A 20436-nucleotide genomic window follows, 5' to 3' on the forward strand; every position below is an offset into this window, starting at 1 on the left:
TCCACTAGTGGTACCGATAAGGGCAAGAGTGTAGTTTCACTACCATCGTCACAGTCGTCCGCTCAAAAGCATCTGGCCGCTGTATTTTATTATTATTTTGAATGTATTCTCTACTCAGAGACTGAAAGCGAGAGAGAGAGAGAGAGACGTTAGCCATGGCATGTGTCCATTCTCAGTTACCGTTTTGAGCTTCAAAATTAAATTTCAATTGAGAGAGAGAGAGAGAGAGAGAGAGAGAGAGGGGCACAGTAACTAGAACTTAGCATACAGCGAACCGAATCTGACTTTCTTTCACCTCACATATATCCCAGTCATGTGTGTTAACAGCAACCTGAATCTACCATGACCCACTTCAAAATCAAGCTGTTTGAGTTTTTGGGTTTATCACTAATGGGGTTTCTCTGAGCGAAAGAAGATGTCTTTGGTGAATCTTACAAGAATCTGAGCTTTTGGGGTTTCAAAAAAATTTATTCTTTTTCATCAACAATGGAAAGTGCAGTGAATAAGAATAGTGCAGCAGGAGGATTTGACAAGAGCACAAATGGGTCCGAGTCAGTGACTGAATCAAGAGATAGCAGCAGTTTGAGTTCTGTGTCTAGTTCTGCGGAGGAAGTGAAGTCAGTGGGGTGTGCTTCGCCTTCTCCTTTGGGTTGGCCTATAAGGAAAGCTGGAGAGTGCAAGAACTTAGTAGCCTCTGGAGGAAATGAAGATCAAAAGAAAACTCATTCGGAGGATTCCAAGTTCAAAAAACTAGGATCGAAGATTTCAGGTCGGTGTCTCTGTTTTTCCTTCTAAAAAATTTTCAAAATTTAAATGCTCCAATTTGAATTTTGAATCCATTTCAAATTTGTGCAGAGATTGATATGATGAAGGAGAGGTTCGCAAAGTTGTTGCTTGGTGAAGACATGTCAGGGTCTGGAAAAGGGGTTTGCACAGCTTTGGCTATATCAAATGCCATTACTAACCTCTGTGGTATGCTCTGCTCTCGATATTTATGTGTTTTTGTGTGTGAGAAGTGCTTAAAATATTCAAATTCATTATAATTTAATCTTGGTTATGCAACATCTAGTTACTATTTTTGGGCAACTGTGGAGGCTGGAACCACTGCCCCCAGAGAAGAAATCAATGTGGAGAAGGGAGATGGAGTGGCTTCTTTGTGTTGGTGATCACATTGTGGAGTTAATACCCTCTTGGCAAACGTTTCCTGATGGTAGTAAGCTAGAGGTGAGTTAACTTCTAGGCCAAATTTAATTCCGAATTTTAAACATAAAACTTGCTTAATCTGTGTAGAACCCCTTTTTTTTATGAGAAGGTCGTTTTTCCTGTCTTTTCTTACTTCCAAGTGAATAATTTTCTGCATTTTGTAGGTCATGACTTGCAGGCCAAGATCAGATCTTTTTATCAATCTCCCAGCTCTGCGAAAACTGGACAACATGCTTCTTGTAATATTTAGTAATACTTGTTTAATTTTGGTATCTGTAAACTTCTTGTATTCTGAATGATCAACCGTCTGAACCTTCAATGTCAGGAAATACTAGACACTTTTGCGGATGCAGAGTTTTGGTATGTTGATCAAGGCATTGTAGCCCAAGATGCAGATGGGTCAACTTCTTTCCGCAAAGCAATTCAGAGGCAAGAGGAGAAATGGTGGCTGCCCGTACCCCGTGTTCCTGCAGGTGGTCTTAGTGATAATTCAAGAAAACAATTGAACCATACACGCGAATGTACACATCAAATACTAAAAGCTGCAATGGCAATCAACAACATTGCCTTAGCTGAAATGGATGTTCCTGATTCATACTTGGAGTCACTTCCAAAGGTGTAGCCTTAGAACTTGATCTCTCTCCGCTAGCATGTAATAAATTTCTTCTACTTCGCATGGATTTGTAATGACATTTAGTTCTATGTAATTTGTATTTTTCCAGAATGGGAGAGCTTGTCTAGGAGACCTCATATACCGGTATATTACTACGGATCAGTTTTCTGCAGAGTGCCTGCTCGATTGCCTAGACCTGTCCACTGAGCATGTTGCTCTTGAGATTGCGAACCGTGTAGAATCTGCGATATATGTGTGGCGTAGGAGAGCTCATTCAAAACCTCAAAATAATCCAAATCGGTCTACTACAAGGTCATCATGGGAGATGGTCAAGGACTTGATGGTTGATGTAGATAAGAGGGAACTGCTTGCAGAAAGAGCCGAAAGTCTCCTGCTTTCCTTGAAGCAACGTTTCCCTAGTCTAAGCCAGACCACATTAGATACCAGCAAAATCCAATTCAACAAGGTTGAACTTCCTCCCTTTAGCAGGTTATTGATTCCCTTAAAGTGCATTATATTTCTTGATTCATGTTAACTAGACTTGCCATTCCAAAATCCAGGATGTTGGAAAATCCATTCTTGAAAGCTATTCAAGAGTTCTAGAGAGCTTGGCATTCAACGTCGTGGCTCGTATCGATGATTTGCTATACGTTGATGACTTGACAAAACATTCAGACAAATTATCAGTTCCAACAGTCAGTGTCATTGCTCACAAGAAGGTTTCAATTCCCTACTCTGTGCCTGTCTCAGGCACACCATACAAAACATTTAGTACACCGACTTTTTCGCCTGCATCATCGCTCATTAGCCCTGCAAGGGGAGAAAGAACTCCATTTCTCCACAATATTACCACCTCCAACAACAGCAACAAGCCTCCCCGTCGTGGGTTCGGAGTAAAACGAGTCTTGACAAGTTATCTTGGTGTTGATACAAAGGCAAAGCTGTGTGGGAATTCAACTGAGGCAACATGTCCTAATACAAACACAAATGGCGCAGAAGGTAGAGGGCATGAAAATGGGACAGCTAAATCATATCAAGATGCACCAAAATATACAGTAGACTAAAGCAGTTAGCTAAGAGATTGGTGGGCAGAAGAGAGTTGACATATGTTAGTATGAGATTAGGAATAGTTTATAAGATAGAATGCCTCTTGCTGTAACAAATTATTGTCGTTTAATTTATTGGTTAAATGGATTGTTTGTCTTGTTGATTTTCACTGATTTTACATCATATCAGGAACTTTGATAAATGGTTTATTTTGCTTGTCTTGTTTAGTCATATGTTAGAAGTGAAGTTCAGGAAAGAAGGGGAAAAAAATTATCAAAGTGGGGGCATTCCGAGAATTGAACTCGGGACCTCTCGCACCCTAAGCGAGAATCATGCCACTAGACCAAATGCCCGTTTTGTTTTCCTGTGATTGTTTTTATTATTTATAATAACTTCATTATTATAATTTTTTAATTTCAATTTATTTTTTAATTTATAATTGAATAATAATAAATTTAATAAAAAAATTATTTTATTAACATAATAAAAATTGAAGAACTAAATTGTCCATTATTAAAAAACATGATTTGAATTGTTGGTTTTAGTAAATTTTAAAAAACTATACAGTTAATTATCAAAAATAATATCATTATTGATTAAATTGTAAGATAAGAATTTATATTCGTAATGTGATATTAAATATAAAATATTATTATCCATACAAATAATCGTATTTAATAAAAGTTTAATAATACAATATTAATATATTTCACTCAAGCATTATTGTTGTTGTGATGTGGTAATTCTTTGTATGGAAATTAAATAAAGGTTGTTTTCTTTTCAAAATAAGTGACAAGAAAAAAGTCTAGACACTTATTATTATTGTTATTGTTTCATTGTGAAAATAGAGAGGCATTTTATGAGTTAACTCAAAATAGATAAATTATCATGTCGGTACCAATTTTGCATAAATTTCATTATTATCAATTTAATGAATAATGATGAATACTTCTTGCTACGAATTCATAAATTAAATTAAATTAAATTAAATTAAATTAATTGATAAATTTTATTTTTAAGCAAATTATTTTGAAAAAACCATTACTTTAAAACTTTTAAAATTTAAAAACTTTTAAGATGTAATTGTTATAAATACAACTCTCTATTTTTTTTTCCTTTCTATTATGATCACAACCTCTTTAATGCCGATCTAAATCTAATTTCTGAGAAGAGAAAGTTATTTTTTTTCCTGACTCAGCATTAGTTGCTTTTTCCTATTGTTGAATTGGAGTTGAGCAGATTTTGAAATTCTACTAGATGATTGTTTTAATATACTTTTTATCTTTTCACTTACTTTTGTTGGTCTATTAGTTGATTTGTATTGGAGTTCTTGCAAGCAAGTGTGGTGACTTCCCATCTCAATTTATGTCGTTTCTTTGGTGGTAGGAGAATAACTCGCGGACGTATACAGAATAAATTTAGAGTTTTCAATTCATTAAAACCTACAAGAGAGTGAGATGACTAGAGTTTTACTGTCTCGATTAACTATAGTGTGTGCTACATACATAATGAAAATCTATTTTTTTGAAACACGATTTAAGTCTCTATTTTATACCGAATTTTTCTTACAAGTCTATTTCGTTATTCTCCTAATTTGGTCAATGAAAAGGTTATGGTCTTAGACTTTCCATTAGTAATTTCAAGTTTGCTCTTCTTTCTCTAATCTTTCGCTTATACCGAATTTTTCTTACAAGTCTATTTCGTTATTCTTCTAATTTGGTCAATGAAAAGCTTATGGTCTTAGACTTTCCATTAGTAATTTCAAGTTTGCTCTTCTTTCTCTAATCTTTCTTAAGCGACAAGTTTTATGTGTTGAGCCGCCATTGTTCTTTCTCTTTGAATCTATTACTCAAGTCAAAAAATCAAATTTGCTTTATCCTACTAGGGTTTTCTTATGGGTTGAGTGTATATGAACTTGCATTTTCTAGTTACTTTAAATCTGGATTATTAAGCCTCTGTATGTCTTTAGATTTAGATCCGGTCTTAATAAATTCTTTTGCCTCTTGGCAAAAAAAAAACTTCATAAAAAAAATTCTACAATTAAAATTAATTAGATATAAAATAGTTTGATAGCTTATCAACCAGGTCGTTGTAGTATAGTGGTGAGTATTCCCGCCTGTCACGCGGGTGACCCGGGTTCGATCCCCGGCAACGGCGATATTTTACTTTCTCTTTTCTTTTTCTTTCCCACTTTTGTAAAAGATATTTAAACGGTTGCGTATTGCACACTCCTCCTGTGCATAACCGTACTTTTCTGTTAGTTTCACTTTAAGCCACTTTCCCACCCATTTCCTACGACGAAGAACAAACTCGTCACTCCACCTTCTGATCAAATCAGAAATTCGTCAATCAAATCAAATCGAGATCACCTCAAATCACGATGACCACCAGCATCCACATCTCCGCCCTCGACGGCATCGTCAATGTGAATTCTCTCTTCACTTTCGCTGTCTTCGTCGGTCTCGCTTGGAATCCAACCGACCCCAGTAGCTCCCTTGTCAACGATCCCACCTCCCCTTGCGTCGCCGGCCCCGCCATCGTTGAGAACATTGTCTCCTTCCACGTCTTCTCCTTCAGCTCGTTCCTCTTCTCCAGCTTGATCGCTCTAGCACTCAAACAAGCTCTTCGTATCTCCAAAACCTCCGGTTTTCCCTCTAATTCCCATCACTTGCCCGAGTTATACGTGCGCGTGAACAAGGGTTCTTTTCGCGTTGGGATGCTGGCTTCGGGTGTTGGGTCGGTTGTCGGGTGCGTGTTCTTGATGCTGGCTTTGATTAATGTGGTTCAGTTCAAGCTTGGGACTTTGGCTTGTGGAAGTGGGTTTAGCTTGGCTGCTGTTGTACCTCTTGTGATTTTTGTCTCTAGTGCTCTCTTGATTTATTCTTGCATCGTTTTGTATGCCTTTTTTTGTTAGATTACATCCACGAGGTAAATTAATAATATATTTATGAGTTTGTCTGTATTTATGAATCTTTTCTCACTTGTCTGAAATTGAAAATGGAAGTGCTTTTATTTTCGTGTAATAATTTGGGGAAGAAAAAAAAATCTGTTTTTGGATGCTTGAGGTTATTAATGGGGTGTTTTGGGTTTTTAGTAGCAAAAAGATAAAGGGGTTGTGGGCGGAAGTTGGAATTTCGTTGGGTTTGTGGAAAAAGGGATCTTTGAATGTGCAACCCTGCAAATTGGATTTTAGATAAGAAGGAAGAGTTTGCATGTGTTAGGTGCAATGCGATTAATGCTTATGAGTTGAATGTGATGTGAGTAATTAATAATCTATTTATGAAGGGGGGATGAATTTTAATGCAGAAATTAACGTGCCCTGTGATATTAAGAACTGACTGTGATTGATGAGGATAAGAAGCCAGAGTTTGAAAGGACAAAAAATTTTGATAGACACAGATATGGTTTAGTGTTTCTTCTTAATTGCGTTTGAAATTAAAAGAAAAACAGACTCTCAAGTAAAACAAAACAAAACAAAACCCTGAATCGACTTTTTAGATTGTATGGGTGCTCGCCGTTATCAGTTAGTTAGAGTTGCCCTGAACTCTTGGGAATTAAGATAAGTAGGCTGAAGCATGTGTTAAGTACTTGTGTTGCATTTGGGCAAAGCTAGTTCATCGTGTGGTGCTTAAAGCTGCGTGACAAGGAGATGGATATTAAAATGAAGCTTTCATGCTTTGAAGAAAATGGAGGTTTTCATCTGTTGTCAACTTCTTGTGAAAAGCTCTTCTTTGCTTCCTCAGGGATAAAAAAACAGAAATGGAGGTAGCAAAGACCAGTGAGCAATAGATGTCATGGGCTTGAAAATGTCGAGGTAATTATGGATCTATTATGAATGGAGTAGATGCTGCAATAAATAAAACCACATTGCGTCTGGTGCTGCGGCCTCTATAACTAATGGAATTTACGTGTAAACATCAGCAGTATAAAATCTTAGGAGGCTGAGAATTTCTTGTGCATTGAACTGAATTTGAACTTAGAAAATGGCAGCTCTCTTGTCTATTTGCTCGGTGATATTCCTGATAATACTCGGGATCGCCAGGTTTAATGGAGTTGATGGAGCTGGAGAATGTGGGAAATCGGCTACACAAGTTGAAAATGCTGCAGTTTCTGAATGATGTGCTGAGATAAGGACAATGGATAAGGATCCAGCCTGCCTTTGTACTGTTATGCTTTCTAATACAGCCAAGAGTTTTGAAGCCAAGCCAGAAATTGCAGTCAACATTCCCAAACGCTGAAAAATTGCTGATCGTCCTGTGGGCTACAGCTCATTTACTTCTCTTTTCCCCATTTCATCTTCAAATCTCAGTTTTATTTACAGCCATATTTCAATTGTTCTATTCAAACTGGCTCGTCTCTTGCAACTTATACATTGCTTTGAAAAGCAACATCAGTCATGGTATTTTATAATATACTTGCTTATATGAATATGCTGTTCTCTAGAAGCTTTGATCTAGTTCTTTCTAGCCAAGAACTGTAACTTTACATCCATGCATAAATGCTTCTGAGCTCTTTTTAGCTAGTTATTTATGCTTATATAATCTCTGCCCAAACAGTTCTTCATTTTTTTGAATGCTTCACTGAGAACTGTGAAAAAATAGTTCTTTGGAATAACGATATTTCTCGCAGTGGAAGTCATTTCTGTTCATGACCACCTTCATATTTCATTCTCTTTTACCATTTAACAGTTATAGACAAATGCTTAAAGCTAACCTGCATGGATCTGTCTCACAGTAAGATATGATCAGGCTTGAGAGAGAGAGAGATTTAGCTCTTACTTTATCAAACTCTTTAAAACAAAACATCATATACTGTGTAAAACATTAGTTAGGACATTTTTTTACCCAGCTAGAGTTAAAAGGGGAAGGAGATCGAGAGAGTTGAACCTTCAAGTTCAACTTTGATACAGTTATATCAGACTAAGCCTGAGACCGCAAAGAGTCCTACAATACCAATACATAAAGCCTCAACTCCCTCTCTAATATAGTCTAATATATTTATCTTCTTATTTCCATAGTATTGAGGAAGATCATAGTCATCATTCCTGTGACATAAACAAACAGAATATTTTTAAGTCCAATAGATGATGGGTTAAAGGCAAAGAACAAAATTAGTAGAAAATAAAAAGATAAATTAATTAATTATTTATTAAGGATTTGCTAACCTTAGCTTATAGATGCTAATTTTTCATATTATGGGGCTAAAGCTAGTAGTAGAGTGAACCTGCATAATCATATTATCAAAATTAATGAAATTTTCATAATTTATAAAGAAAAAAAAATAATTTTTCATATTTTGGTTCACATACCCTGCCACCAATTCCCTCTTGAAGCACTGTTTGAATTGTTGCCATTGGAATCATCACTTTTATCATCTTTCTTCAACTGTTGATTAAAAAGAAAAGAAAATTCAGTTTAATAAAGAATATACAATTAATAGTAATTAAAAAAAATTATAAATTTATTTTACATTAAATTTGAGTCTAGTCTAATTCATTTTAAAATTTAATTTAAAAAAAAGTCTTTGCTTAAAATAAATGCGAAATTTAAGATTTTATACTCACACTATGATGAGATTCAGGGTTATTGGTCCTGGGAGAATAATTCTCTTGGCCACCATAATAGATAGATGAGCTGAAATAACAAGGTTCTGCTGTCTCATTTTGATAGATAGAACTTGCATCTTTGCCAAGTATGCCAGTGCTGCTGCCTGCCTTGTTGCTTTGAGAAGAATTACCTGAAAAGAACCCAATTAAAAAATTTTAAATTAAAAATTCTATTTTCATTCCACTAATAAAAAAATAAAGATACTACTCTAGACCTTAAATTATAATAAGATATAATGTTGAGTTTTTTTTATTTATTTATTTTTTTAATGGAACATTTAAAGTCGGTGCATATTCTATGTATACCCAATCTAGTTAGCACACAAATCAGACAAAAATCTACAGTTGAAAAACTGTTGGGTTAGTGATTCTGACAAGTTGTACTTAGACAAGTTGATGAGAGAACTTGAAAAAGATGCTAATCCAGGAAAGAGCACATACCTGGATTCCCATATTTGCCTCCGCCACCTTGATTTCCCATGATCCCTGAAGAGTCCCTCCCCAGCCCCTAAATTTTGAAGAATAATAACAAAAAGATAACAAACTTTATATCAATATCTTATATTAGGCTCAATCAAAATAACAATAATAATAATATAATTTTTTTTTAAAAAAATAAAGGAAATGCAAATCTAGATTCAAGATGAACACTAGTTAGTCAACTATGCATTACAGTAACATTGATAGGGACATGAAAATTGATAAAACTGTATCCATGGATTGGAGGCTATGGATTATCCAATGAAAAGTAATAGAGAGATTTTTTTTGGGTTATTTTTTAAAACTTTTGTTTGTTTTTTACTTTATGAAATAAAGAATTGAAATTGATTGAAAAATACCCATGAAAGCCAATGAAAATAAGTATTATCACATGAAGCTACCATCTTTATCAATGGAGATTAATGGGCTAATAATAATATATCACAAATGGGTCCAAGAAAAATCTGATAGAAATGAATCAAAAAGAGGATGATTACCGTTGATGGAGAAGAGAAAATAGACCCAAAAACACTTGAAGAAGAAGAAGCAGAAGAAGAATCTTTAGGACCAAAGAGATGATCAAAAGAAGAAGCACCACTCTGTTGTCTCTTGTTTTCCATGAAATATACCTAATAATTAAGACAACAGATACCTTAACCAAACTCTTCTGTCAACCAACTAACAAAACTGTACTGTTTCTTTAAGAAACTATAACGACCTCCAAAGAAAAGACACTAAAAGGGGAAAAAAAGAGGTAGCAGAAGCAGAAGCAGTAATGGGTAGATAAGATTTGCAGAGCTAAAGAACAAGAGCAAACAGAGAGCACGTGAAGATAGAAAGATGATTTGCAGAGTTAAGAGCAAATGATGTCTGCAATTTATAAGCCCAAAAAGCAATAGTTTTGTCTTTGGATTCTATTTCTAATTTGCCCTGCAGCAACCCATGTGCCTCTATTCAATTTTCTATCGACACATGGATTCTTCATCTTCTCTCCAGGTGGAAAATCCTTCTATCTCCAACCCCTTTTAGCCACGTGTACTTTCTTGTCCATATCTTTGACTCTGTTTTAATTTTCTTTTGCTTTCTTGCTGTTTGTTTCATGGGAAAGTGGATAAGGTCGTTGCCTTACCCCTTCAACTTGGGCTCTTGGGTTATGATATTATTTTGCCTCTTTTGCAAAAAATGGTTGACCCCTCATCCGATTCTTTATCCATTTTTTTCTTTTTCTATTCACTTACTGAAATCAAAGAAGATATGAGAGGTGGCTCTTCCCTGGCTCCAAATCTTTCAAGAATCAATGGCGGAATATATGTTTTGTAAAAAGGAAGATGAAGTATGTTTTTCACGTGCGTTTGCATGCCTTTCTTTAATCTTTATCATGTTCATTGTACACAGCAATTTTGTTCCATTGTTCGATTTTCTTAGGAATTTTTTTGATAAATTAAATAAAACACATATTTATATAAATATTAATTTTTTTAGCTAATGATTATTTATACAATTTATAAAATTATTTTTTATTTTAAATTCTCGTTCCACCTTATTTAATCTCTCTTTTTCTTGAATGGATTTTGTTAGTAATTAGGTGATCAAATGTTTATCCTCAACTACAGAAGTCGGCGATCTTCGAGGAATTTTTAAAAAAGAAAAAGTCGGCGATTGAGTTGGTAATTTCATGTAGTGCATGAGGATAAGGATTTAAATTTTGTTAATTTTTTAAATCTTTTATACAAAAATGAGAGGTTTAAAAAATTAAATATATATTTTTTTAAAAATAAAATTAAATATTAAAAATACATAAACGTTAGATTTATTTAGATATATTTATCATTAAATTAAATTAAAGTTATGAGTATATAAATATTTTTTTTATAAATTATTTAATATTTAAAATTTATTTATTTAACTAATTTAAATTTATATTCAATAACTTAATAATTTAACTTTATTAACAATATTTTATTTTTATAATATGCAGTAATTTTATTTTTTATGTGAATTTTTTATATGGAAATATATGTGTAAAATTATGGTATTAATTTTAAAATTACTCATTATTTTATTTCATTAAATTTCATGTGTACAAAGATATCATTGAAAGTAATTGACTTTTTTGTTTGAAAATATAATTGACTTTTATATGTTAAAAAATGCAACTTTATATGTTAATTTAAAAATTTGCTAAAATTGCAAAAGGTTGAAAAAATAAGTTTAAACTGAAATATTAGGATTAAAATGTGAAAAATATGTAAAATTGAGTCTTTTTTTAATCTAATTGTAATGCATTTTTTTTCAAATTCAAAAAGAAAATCTCAAAAAAATTCTGTATAATTAAATTGAAACAAAATAAGATTGAAATTTACCAACCACCGACTTTAAAAATGGAAGCGTTCATATTTGATTTCAATTAAAAATATTCCCTTAAGTAATTAACTAAAATAAGAATCTATATTTTCAAAAAAATTGTAACTTTCATATTCTAAAAAAATTATCATTTTTTTAGAATATAAAAAAATAATGATTCTCTTCCTTTAAAAAATTAATTATACAGAGACTTAATTTAATAATAAGTGCATTTAAATAAATTAAAAAAATTTTAAATTTTACTATTTTAATTTTTAATTTTCATTAAAAAAATAAATTTATTATTTTTTAATAAAATTAAAATTCAAAATTCAGTCCAATTAATAAAAATCAACTAAATCTAATACAATTTATGATTATAATTTATCTTTCGTCTAAATAATTTAATTATTTTTAGTTTATTCAATCAATAATCAAATTGAATTCGATAAATATAAGTAATCTGTAAAGAGCATTTAATGTTGATTTGACCAAATCAGTCGGTGAAATCTTATAATTTTGAAAATATTTAAGTTTTTCTCTTTAAATAAAAATAATAGATTGAAGTAGTATTTGATAGCTTTCAAATTTATTCGGATGTATTTATTATTAGACTAAATCTATGATAATAGATTATTATTTTTTATAATTTTTTAGTATTTGAAATATTTAAAGAATTTAATTAATAAAAAAATATTTTTTTATTAAAAAAAATTATTTTAAAAAAATTATTATTTTTAAAATAAACAATTATTTTTAAAATATTAATAATTTTATTTGATCAAATTTTCAATCTAAATCAAATACTGTTTATCTCTAATTTGAATTTTTAAATTCTATTCTTGACATTTCAAAGTTTTACAATGCAGCGTTATCTAATGATTATGGATATGGATTATGTATAAGTTGATCTGTTAACATTTTCTCAAATAATTTAATAAAATATTTATTTTGAAGAGAAATTAGTATAGAAGTATAATAATTTAAAGAATAATATATGGAAAGAGAATAAAGTGGGGATAATATAATAACAAGGTAGATTACTTGTTACTTATTGCTGTTGTGCCATAATGCAAGTGACGTGGATGTATAGGATTGGAGGGTACTTATCTTTTCTTAAAATTGTTGTTTTATAATTATAGGAATCAAGATAATATTGATCCTAATCTTGGAATCATTAGCACCAAATCCTTTTAATTAAATTTATAAATCATTGGCTCTTTTGAAGATGACAACCACCTATGCAATTAGTTTTTGATAGGAATTAGGAATTTCATCAACATCTTGATAAGATTCTCTTATTTTAAACAAGACAAATTTCTAATAAAATGCTACGGTTTGCCTCTTTCTTTACACTGTATTTAGATAAATAAGTGAAAAATTTTTAAAATAAAGAAAGATAAAATTTTAAAATTTTCTTAATCTAATAATTTAGTGGATTGAAAAAGTAAATTTAGAGTTTATAAAATTTTCAAAAATTATATTATGATCGCTGAGATATTAGTATTCAGATTGAAATCCAACTCTAAAAGAAAAGTCAGACTCAAAATCTGATTCTATCAGACCTCTCGCAGTTAAAGCAGACTGAAGGCCCGAACTCATAAGAGAAGAGTCCAACTCATTTAACATTGAGAGTAAGAGAGCAAATTCAATTATGCTATAATCTTATCAGCACTGTAGCAGGAGAATAGTTATATGTTCTAGAGAATAAAAAAAAAAGAATAAAAAAGAGAAACACGATCCATCTAGACCAAATTCCCTGATAGATGCAAAAACCCTATTTTCTTTCTGAATCTCAGATTATCACATACTTTTTATAATTTTCTTCAAACACAAGATTTATTTAATATAACTATAGAATTACTTTTTGAGAAAAATAATTTTTAAAAAATATTAAAAAATTATTTAAAATTATTTTTAACATAATTTAATCATAATAACACTAAAATATCAATGAAACGACATATATATGCAAGTAAAGTGACAAATCAATGTCCTATTTCCTAAAGTAGTAAAGTCCTATTGTCATTGATGATAGGGGCCAACTTTAGATTATGTGGCCATAATTCATGTCCCTTTTATCCTTTAATTTATTTATTTAAAATGAAAAAAAAAAAAAAAGATTATATGCTAACTACAATTTTCTAACTATCAAATATTTATCTCGTAAATTAATTAAAAATTGTTTGTTTGATTATATGCTAATTATAAATATACTTTTTATATGGAAAATCATTGTTTTTAATTATTATTTTATTAATCCATTGTTGGGGAAAATTGAATAGCAAAGTGTATAATGATAAATGTGAGATTTCTCAAGTCTGAAAATCTATTACAAAATTAATTAAAGGAAAAAAAAATTCTTTGACCAGTAGAAGAACATATATATGAACGATGATTCTGAGATGATAAAACGACAACGTATGAGATATAGTTGAAGAATTTAGTAGGATATCTTTGATTCTTTAGGTTCGTTTTGGATAGCTTCGGATAAGTGCAAACAAAAACAAAAAATATATATAAAAGAGAAAAAGAGGTCAACTTTTATATATATATATATATATATATAATTTAAGGCTAAAATATTTTTGAGGAAGGTTCCATTCAAATAAATTAGTTAATAAAATATTTTTTATCAAATAAAAATTAAATAATTTAAAGAAAATTAAATAATTTAAAGAAAATTAAATACAATTAATAGACTATATCACGCGAATTAACTTTTGAAAAGAATAATTTTTTATTTTTTATTTTTTATTTTCAAAAAATAATTGACATATAAGTGATTTTCTAAGGTGGGTCATTGGTACAGCCTCTATGGATCTTTGGCATTTGTCCAAATCTTTTGCTTGCTTTACCGCTTCACTAAAATTCCCGTCTGCCTTCTTTCAACTTTATTGCTTTCTATTATTGCACTAAAATAACGTGTTTTTATTTTTTTAATTGATGGTTAAATTTAACTTTTTAAAATTTTCTAATAATTTTATATTGTTAGATTAAAATCTAAAATTCCTTTAATTTTTTTAATTATTGTATGGATATTGATGTGATTAAAAATAAAACTTAAATGTAATTAATCAATTTATACAAAAAAAATATGAAGGGATTGATGTTTATGGATATAACTCCAACACAGATTAATAAACTCATGAGTGAATGTAATGAAATATTTTGAGTTTAAAATTAATTTATAAAAATTTATTAGTTTTTATACTGTAAAAAAATAAAATTAGTTATTGAATTTATTAAAAATCTGACTAGTACAAACTAATGAATATAAAATTTGGTAATTATAAATGAAATGAGAATCTATTACATTATATTTAATAATTTTTCATGAAGAATCAACCTATTCAAAAGATGACGAGTCTTAGTGATGCATAGAGTGTATGACGTCTTGATTTTCTTTTGGAAAACTTATGTGGCTGCATACTAACTTATTAGATCCTTTATACGTGATCTTCCTTTATACGTAACCCTACTTTATGATAACGTATTCCATCACACGCCTCACTAACTTATTTTTATAAATGGATAATTTTTCTCCATATATTATATTCATCAAGTGGAGAATCATTTAGGAAAAAAAGTCATTAAAATTTAAATATTTAATTTCCTATATTATAAACAATGTTTGATTAATGAAATAATTAATATTTAATTATTACAAAATTAGTAAAAAAAATCTAAAATTTTCATCAAATAATCTATTTCTTTTATAAAATCTTATTATCCCCACATTAATGAAATTATATACATATATTTTTTTTATTTATTTAGTAAAAAAGAGAGAAATTAGATGAGAATCTCAATTTATAAATTTTATTAAAAAACTAATATATTTATAATAAATTAAACGTGTGAGTACTTCAGAAAATAGATATGAAAGAGTGGATAGATGAAGGAAAATTCTGGAACTTTGGCAGTCAAAAAATAGGGAAATTCACAGCAAATTGCACAAAATGGGAGAGGAACATATTCTAGTTGGATATATAAAGGTAAATGAAATAGAAATGTCAAAAGTTGCGTATTGCAACTCTCGTTGAGAAAATCATATTTTAAAAATTAATTTAACCAAATAATTTAGTGTGACATGGGATTTCAATGTCAAATAGAGTCATAGTTCTAGAAGAAGCATTGAATCGGGAAAAAAAAAAAAAAGAATGCAAATGTGACATGGGTGAGCCTAAGCTATTTATGAATTGAAAAGGAGATGCAATTGCATGGTAGTGAAGGAGGCGAAGCAACCAAGTCAAATTGCACCAAAATATAGAATCATACATATGTAATATTCTTTATCTTTTTTTTTTTATTATTTTTTTATTCTTTTCTGGGTTCTGGAATACATACATGTAAAGTCATTTTAGGTGTAGTTAGGGTGAACAGTATTCGGTTCAAATAAAAAAAATTGACCGAATCGAATCGATTTAAAAATTTAGTTCGGTTTTTTATACATTTCAGTTCGGTTCGATTTTTAATTTCAGAAATTTCGGTTATTTCAGTTCGGTTCGATTTTGATAAAAAAAACCAAAAAAACCGAACCGAACCGATTAGTGATAATAATATATTTTTTCAATAATATAGAGAAATTAAATCATATTAAGATTAAAATATTTTAATTAAATTTTAAAATATTAAAAATAAAGTGTAAAAAATAAAAAAATTATTAAAAATCTAAACCGATCAAACCGAACCGAATCGAACCGAATCAGACCGGTTCGGTTCGGTTCGGTTTCTGATCAAAATCGATTCGGTTCGGTTTTTATAAACACTAAAATTTTGATTTTCGGTTTATTCGGTTCGGTTCGGTTCAAAACCGAACCGACCGAATGCTCACCCCTACGTGTAGCCTCTGAATTGCCAAAACGTGATGAATAATTGGCCTACATGGAATGGTCTCGAAGCATTTCAGTTGGGTTTTTTAAATTCAATTTTAGTCAGTTTGATTCCTACTTTTTAAATTGAGTTATTGATTTGAATTGGTTGAAATTTTTAATTTTTTATATATTTATCGTCGAAGGCTTTTTGTCTTTATGGGCCTTGAAATGTAATAATATTTTGTAGGTAAAAAAGAAAATTGATTGACATGTCACATTTGAATTAAAAAAAAATACTCTAAGAAAAGTGAGATGGAATAATAATGGTTTATTTTTCTTTAATTAATGTTTCGAGCATAACACTTTTAAAATTTAAAAATAACTATTTGTTCGTTTAGTGGATCCTCTTTATATGAATCTAGATGAGTAAATCAATTTAGAGTCTGAATACCACATAATTCATACTACAAATTGATGTGGTAGAAAATAGAATTGAACTGCAATTAGTCAATCTGTAAAAGAGAACATGCGAGGTGGTTGGTGTTTATGGACAACCATTCTAATGTTCAAGTTAATCAACTAATAAAATGAGTGAATGTAATTAATTTCTTTAATTTAAAATGAGTGTGTAAAAATGTATATTTTAATTTCTGTGCACATTTTTTTTTATACTATAAAAAAAGATGAAGTTAGTTATCAAATCTTTTGAAAATTCGACTGGTATCGACTATTAGATAGGAGATCCTATGTTTGTAGGTATAGTGGAGATCTATTAGGTTACATCTACTAACGTAGCTTTTCATGAACATTCGATCTACTCGAGGGAAGGCAAATCTTAGTGAAGCAACTAAGTATTGTCCTAATCTTACTTTCTATGAGTGAGACCTTTGCGACCGTGTATCAGCTTATTAGATCTTTATAGGGATGTCAGTTGGGCGGGTTTTCACGGGTACCCGATCCGCTCAAACCCTATTAGGACGGATTTGGGTTTTTACAAAACGGATTTAGGCGGATTTGGATTTGAAAAATTTTACTTGTCTCGGATTCGGGTAGGGTTCAGAATTAGATGATCAGATACCCGTTACCCGAACCTGATTAGTATATCACAAAACTAACCCTAACCCTAATCCTTAATTTCTTTTTTTCATTTTTACTTCCCTCCCTCCGTCGGCACCTCTCTCCCCTCTCTCCCCTGCTTCCCTTCCCATAATTCTCGATCGACTCCTCTCTCCTCCACTTCATTGACGACTGCCGGCGCAGGCCAGTCGGCATCTCCTTCTCTCTCCAGTCGGTAACATCTCCCACAGTCCCACTTCCCAGTCAACGCCTCTCTCCCCCACTTCACGGACGAGTGCCGGCAGCCCAGTCGACACCGGCAATGTCTCCTTTCTCTCCCCAGTCGACGATAAATCTTCTTTCTCCCGATATCTCATTCTCTCTCTCCAATGGCCACATCTCCCACTTCTTAGTCGGAGACAACTCTTCCCTCTTCCCCGGTCGGCATCGGCGACATCTCCTTCTCTCTCCTCAGTCGGTGACATCTACTCTTTCCGATTGACCATTCTCTCCCCCACTTCACTGACGACTGCCGGAGACAACCCTTGCCTCTCCACAATCGGCGTCGGCGACATCTCCCTGGAACTCTCCTCAGGTTTGCAATCAAATTTTTTGATAATCAAGATCTTTTATGTGATTAAAGAATTTTAGAATTTATGAACTATTAATTAGATTACTTGGATACGGTTAAAAAATTTAATTATTTGTTATTTGATTATTGTTCTCCAATGTTTCTGCTGGGCATTTCTGAGTTGTGCATATCTTAGGGATAGTTTTAGGTTGAATAGCTAATTGAGGTTGATATTTGGGTTGTGCAAATTTTCTAATTCAGGTTTGATATTTGGATTATAATATCTAAATTTTTAATTTTTTTTTTCATTGAATTGAATTTAAAAAAATCGGGTTCGGTCGGGTTCGGGTACTGTACGGATATTGTTAAACAGATTTAGAACGGATACGGGTAATAAAATTAAAATACTAAACGGATTTGGGACGGGTTCGGTAATTTTATATATAATCGAGTTCGGATTTGGGTACTCTCAATTTCGCGGGTACCCTACCCGTTTACATCCCTAAATCTTTACCATGTGGTCTGTCTTATGGTGACAGCTCATGATTTATTTTGAGCGATTATTATATTATATAAGAGATCTCTCCATTTGTCTTTAATTCTTTAGATTCGAACGTTACAGTTGTCTTCACGATCTTAAACACGTGGCATGTCTAGATTGACTCTTCATGCTTGGGTCGTTTTGTCTTTTATTGAGAATAAATGATAATTACTTTGTTTCTTAAACCATATTCAAAATTTACGATTAAAATCATAATATAAAAACCATTATTCTCCATCCATTTTCACTTTTTCTTAACTGTTTTCTACTCTTCAAAAAAGACTCAACTGCCCATTCTCTCATTCTCGTAATTCCTTAAAATAATTTTTTTTCAATACTCCTTTTATAATTATATAATAATTTTAAAATATAAAATTATATAAATTTTTTTACATAATTATAAGTACTATTCTATTAATACAGAGTCAATTTATTAAAAAGTAAAATACTTTTAACGAGTATTTACTTCACTTATAAAAATTAAATTTTCGAATTCACTTAAAAATAAAAGTGATATATCACTCTCTCGATACTTATTAATTAAAATTATATAAATATGAGACGTGTTCAAATAAGTATAATTAATTTAAGATGGGTAAATATAATTTTAATATATTTAAATTTAAATAGAGAAGTTTTCACGCATTTCCTTTTTAGGGTTATTTTATGTGCAACTTAAAATACGATTATTAATCAATTCTGGCATTTTACAATTGTATCCCTCAATTAGTCTAGGAGTGCTTTAACGTTTCAGCCCTTCACACTGTCTTTTTCGTATACACTTTGGTCATTTACAATTTCACCCTTAGATTTTCTTCGGCCCCTTTTCATGGTGTTTTTTTTTGGGGCCTAACGTATATTTAGCCACTGTTTTTTTTGACTCCTCTACCAATTATTTTCCAGTAGGCTTAGTCCTTTAGAAAACGACATCGTCTCAATGTTATTGGCTCTCGTGGAACCCAGCATGCATGCATTTTGATTTTAAAATTATATTTAAAAGTAATTTTTTAAATTCATAATTTTAAAATTATATTTAAAAATAGATTTTTTTAAAATTTAAATATTTAAAATATATATTTTTTAAAAAATTAATTGTTTAAAAATAATATATTTTTTTAAGATTTAAGTGTTTATTATGTTATAATTGAGCTGTTTGATAAACGAAGATTTTATTTATTTTTTATTATTAAATCAGGTTAAATTTACAAACATATTTACTCTTATTTTTCTAAATTAATAATTTAAATATTTTTATTTTAATTTTATAAACTAAAAAATAGACAATTGTTTTAAATAAAGATAAAAGAATTTTTAAGTTGATGGAATTAAAATATAGATAATAAATAATTAAGTTTTTTCAAAATAAGTTATTAAATTTAAGTCCTAATTGAAGCTATACATATAAAAGACAAAGAAACATGCGTGATTTATGGGCAACAAGCAGCCGTATAATCAAGAAACAGTGTGTGTGAAGTAATCAGTAAGATTTCCACGGCTTGCATTGAAGGTTTGAGCAAGATAACTGCCATGAGCTTCTGCATTCACCTTCATCACCATCACAACACTTGCACTCAAGCCCTAGTGTAGCAAAGAAATTCGTCGAATTCACTGCAATAATACAAACCCAAAATATATATATATATATATATAAATCTTAAATCTTAATTAATTAAATAAAATCTTAAATAAAGTACCTTGTTTGAGTGATAGCGCTCTGGCTTCACCGCCTCCGGCTGGGTGCTGATCATGAGACATGGCAACGATGATCAACAGAAAAACAAAAGCTGCAAGAACCTTAGGCATATTGATTCTTGTTTATGAAAATGTAGGTGTGAGAGAGAATTTGAAGGCAGTGGCTTGAAAATTAGGTATCACAAGTCTGGAAGATATATATAATTTATTATTAGTATAGAAATGATAATGGGCAACGCGTTTACCCCTCGCTTAAGTCATGTGTGTGTGGCCCACACAAAAGATTCATTATACTCTAAAAAGAAAAACGTAGATATTGATTATATCTGAAATAAATAAAAGTATTTACAATTCAAATACACCTTTAATTTGCAAAAAAAAAATAAAAAAAAAAATACACATGATGAAAGAGGATGGTCTTGTGCATCGGAGCACACGTAAATGGAGAAAAGAACTGGATGGTGAGCC

At 30.8% G+C, this 20436-nt stretch overlaps 3 protein-coding genes, 1 long non-coding RNA gene and 2 other non-coding genes across 6 annotated transcripts; 3 read left to right on the forward strand and 3 right to left on the reverse strand.

Moving 5' to 3' along the window:
* The first annotated feature begins 132 nt into the window (after positions 1–132).
* LOC110625038 (rop guanine nucleotide exchange factor 5) lies at positions 133–3032 on the forward strand. Its single transcript, XM_021770534.2, has 7 exons — positions 133–769; positions 856–972; positions 1070–1224; positions 1368–1442; positions 1529–1819; positions 1926–2282; positions 2377–3032. Exons 1-7 carry the CDS (start codon positions 487–489, stop codon positions 2878–2880), a joined length of 1782 nt encoding a protein of 593 aa, XP_021626226.1. The 5' UTR covers positions 133–486; the 3' UTR covers positions 2881–3032.
* A 112-nt stretch (positions 3033–3144) lies between these two features.
* Positions 3145–3216, reverse strand: TRNAP-AGG. The gene has a single exon. It is a non-coding gene; the product is annotated as a tRNA-Pro (tRNA).
* Positions 3217–4948: 1732 nt separating this feature from the next.
* TRNAD-GUC lies at positions 4949–5020 on the forward strand. Its single transcript has one exon. It is a non-coding gene; the product is annotated as a tRNA-Asp (tRNA).
* Positions 4954–5825, forward strand: LOC110625039. The gene has a single exon (XM_021770535.2). The coding sequence runs from the start codon at positions 5244–5246 to the stop codon at positions 5775–5777; it is 534 nt and encodes a 177-aa protein (XP_021626227.1). The 5' UTR covers positions 4954–5243; the 3' UTR covers positions 5778–5825.
* Positions 5826–7617: 1792 nt separating this feature from the next.
* Positions 7618–9865, reverse strand: LOC110625040. Its single transcript, XM_021770536.2, has 6 exons — positions 9446–9865; positions 8910–8976; positions 8427–8599; positions 8172–8247; positions 8028–8086; positions 7618–7907 (listed from the first exon to the last, which is right to left on the reverse strand). Exons 1-5 carry the CDS (start codon positions 9566–9568, stop codon positions 8070–8072), a joined length of 456 nt encoding a protein of 151 aa, XP_021626228.1. The 5' UTR covers positions 9569–9865; the 3' UTR covers positions 7618–7907; positions 8028–8069.
* Positions 9866–19598: 9733 nt separating this feature from the next.
* LOC110625351 lies at positions 19599–20141 on the reverse strand. The gene is made up of 2 exons (XR_002489573.2): positions 19971–20141; positions 19599–19884 (listed from the first exon to the last, which is right to left on the reverse strand). It is a non-coding gene; the product is annotated as an uncharacterized LOC110625351 (long non-coding RNA).
* Positions 20142–20436: the final 295 nt, after the last annotated feature.

This window comes from Manihot esculenta, chromosome 10 (genome assembly GCF_001659605.2).
Source record: "Manihot esculenta cultivar AM560-2 chromosome 10, M.esculenta_v8, whole genome shotgun sequence".
In the NCBI taxonomy this organism is placed as follows: domain Eukaryota; kingdom Viridiplantae; phylum Streptophyta; class Magnoliopsida; order Malpighiales; family Euphorbiaceae; genus Manihot; species Manihot esculenta.

Excerpts from the sequence above, each read along its gene's own strand:
- LOC110625038 (XM_021770534.2), top strand. The coding sequence starts at position 487 with ATGGAAAGTGCAGTGAATAAGAATAGTGCAGCAGGAGGATTTGACAAG. Across the intron at positions 973-1,069 it reads TGCCATTACTAACCTCTGTG|TTACTATTTTTGGGCAACTG; the intron begins GTATGCTCTGCT and ends TGCAACATCTAG. Across the intron at positions 2,283-2,376 it reads GCAAAATCCAATTCAACAAG|GATGTTGGAAAATCCATTCT; the intron begins GTTGAACTTCCT and ends TCCAAAATCCAG.
- LOC110625039 (XM_021770535.2), top strand. The coding sequence starts at position 5,244 with ATGACCACCAGCATCCACATCTCCGCCCTCGACGGCATCGTCAATGTG.
- LOC110625040 (XM_021770536.2), bottom strand. The coding sequence starts at position 9,568 with ATGGAAAACAAGAGACAACAGAGTGGTGCTTCTTCTTTTGATCATCTC. Across the intron at positions 8,600-8,909 it reads AGGCAAATATGGGAATCCAG|GTAATTCTTCTCAAAGCAAC; the intron begins GTATGTGCTCTT and ends GGTTCTTTTCAG. Across the intron at positions 8,248-8,426 it reads ACCCTGAATCTCATCATAGT|TTGAAGAAAGATGATAAAAG; the intron begins GTGAGTATAAAA and ends TTTAATCAACAG.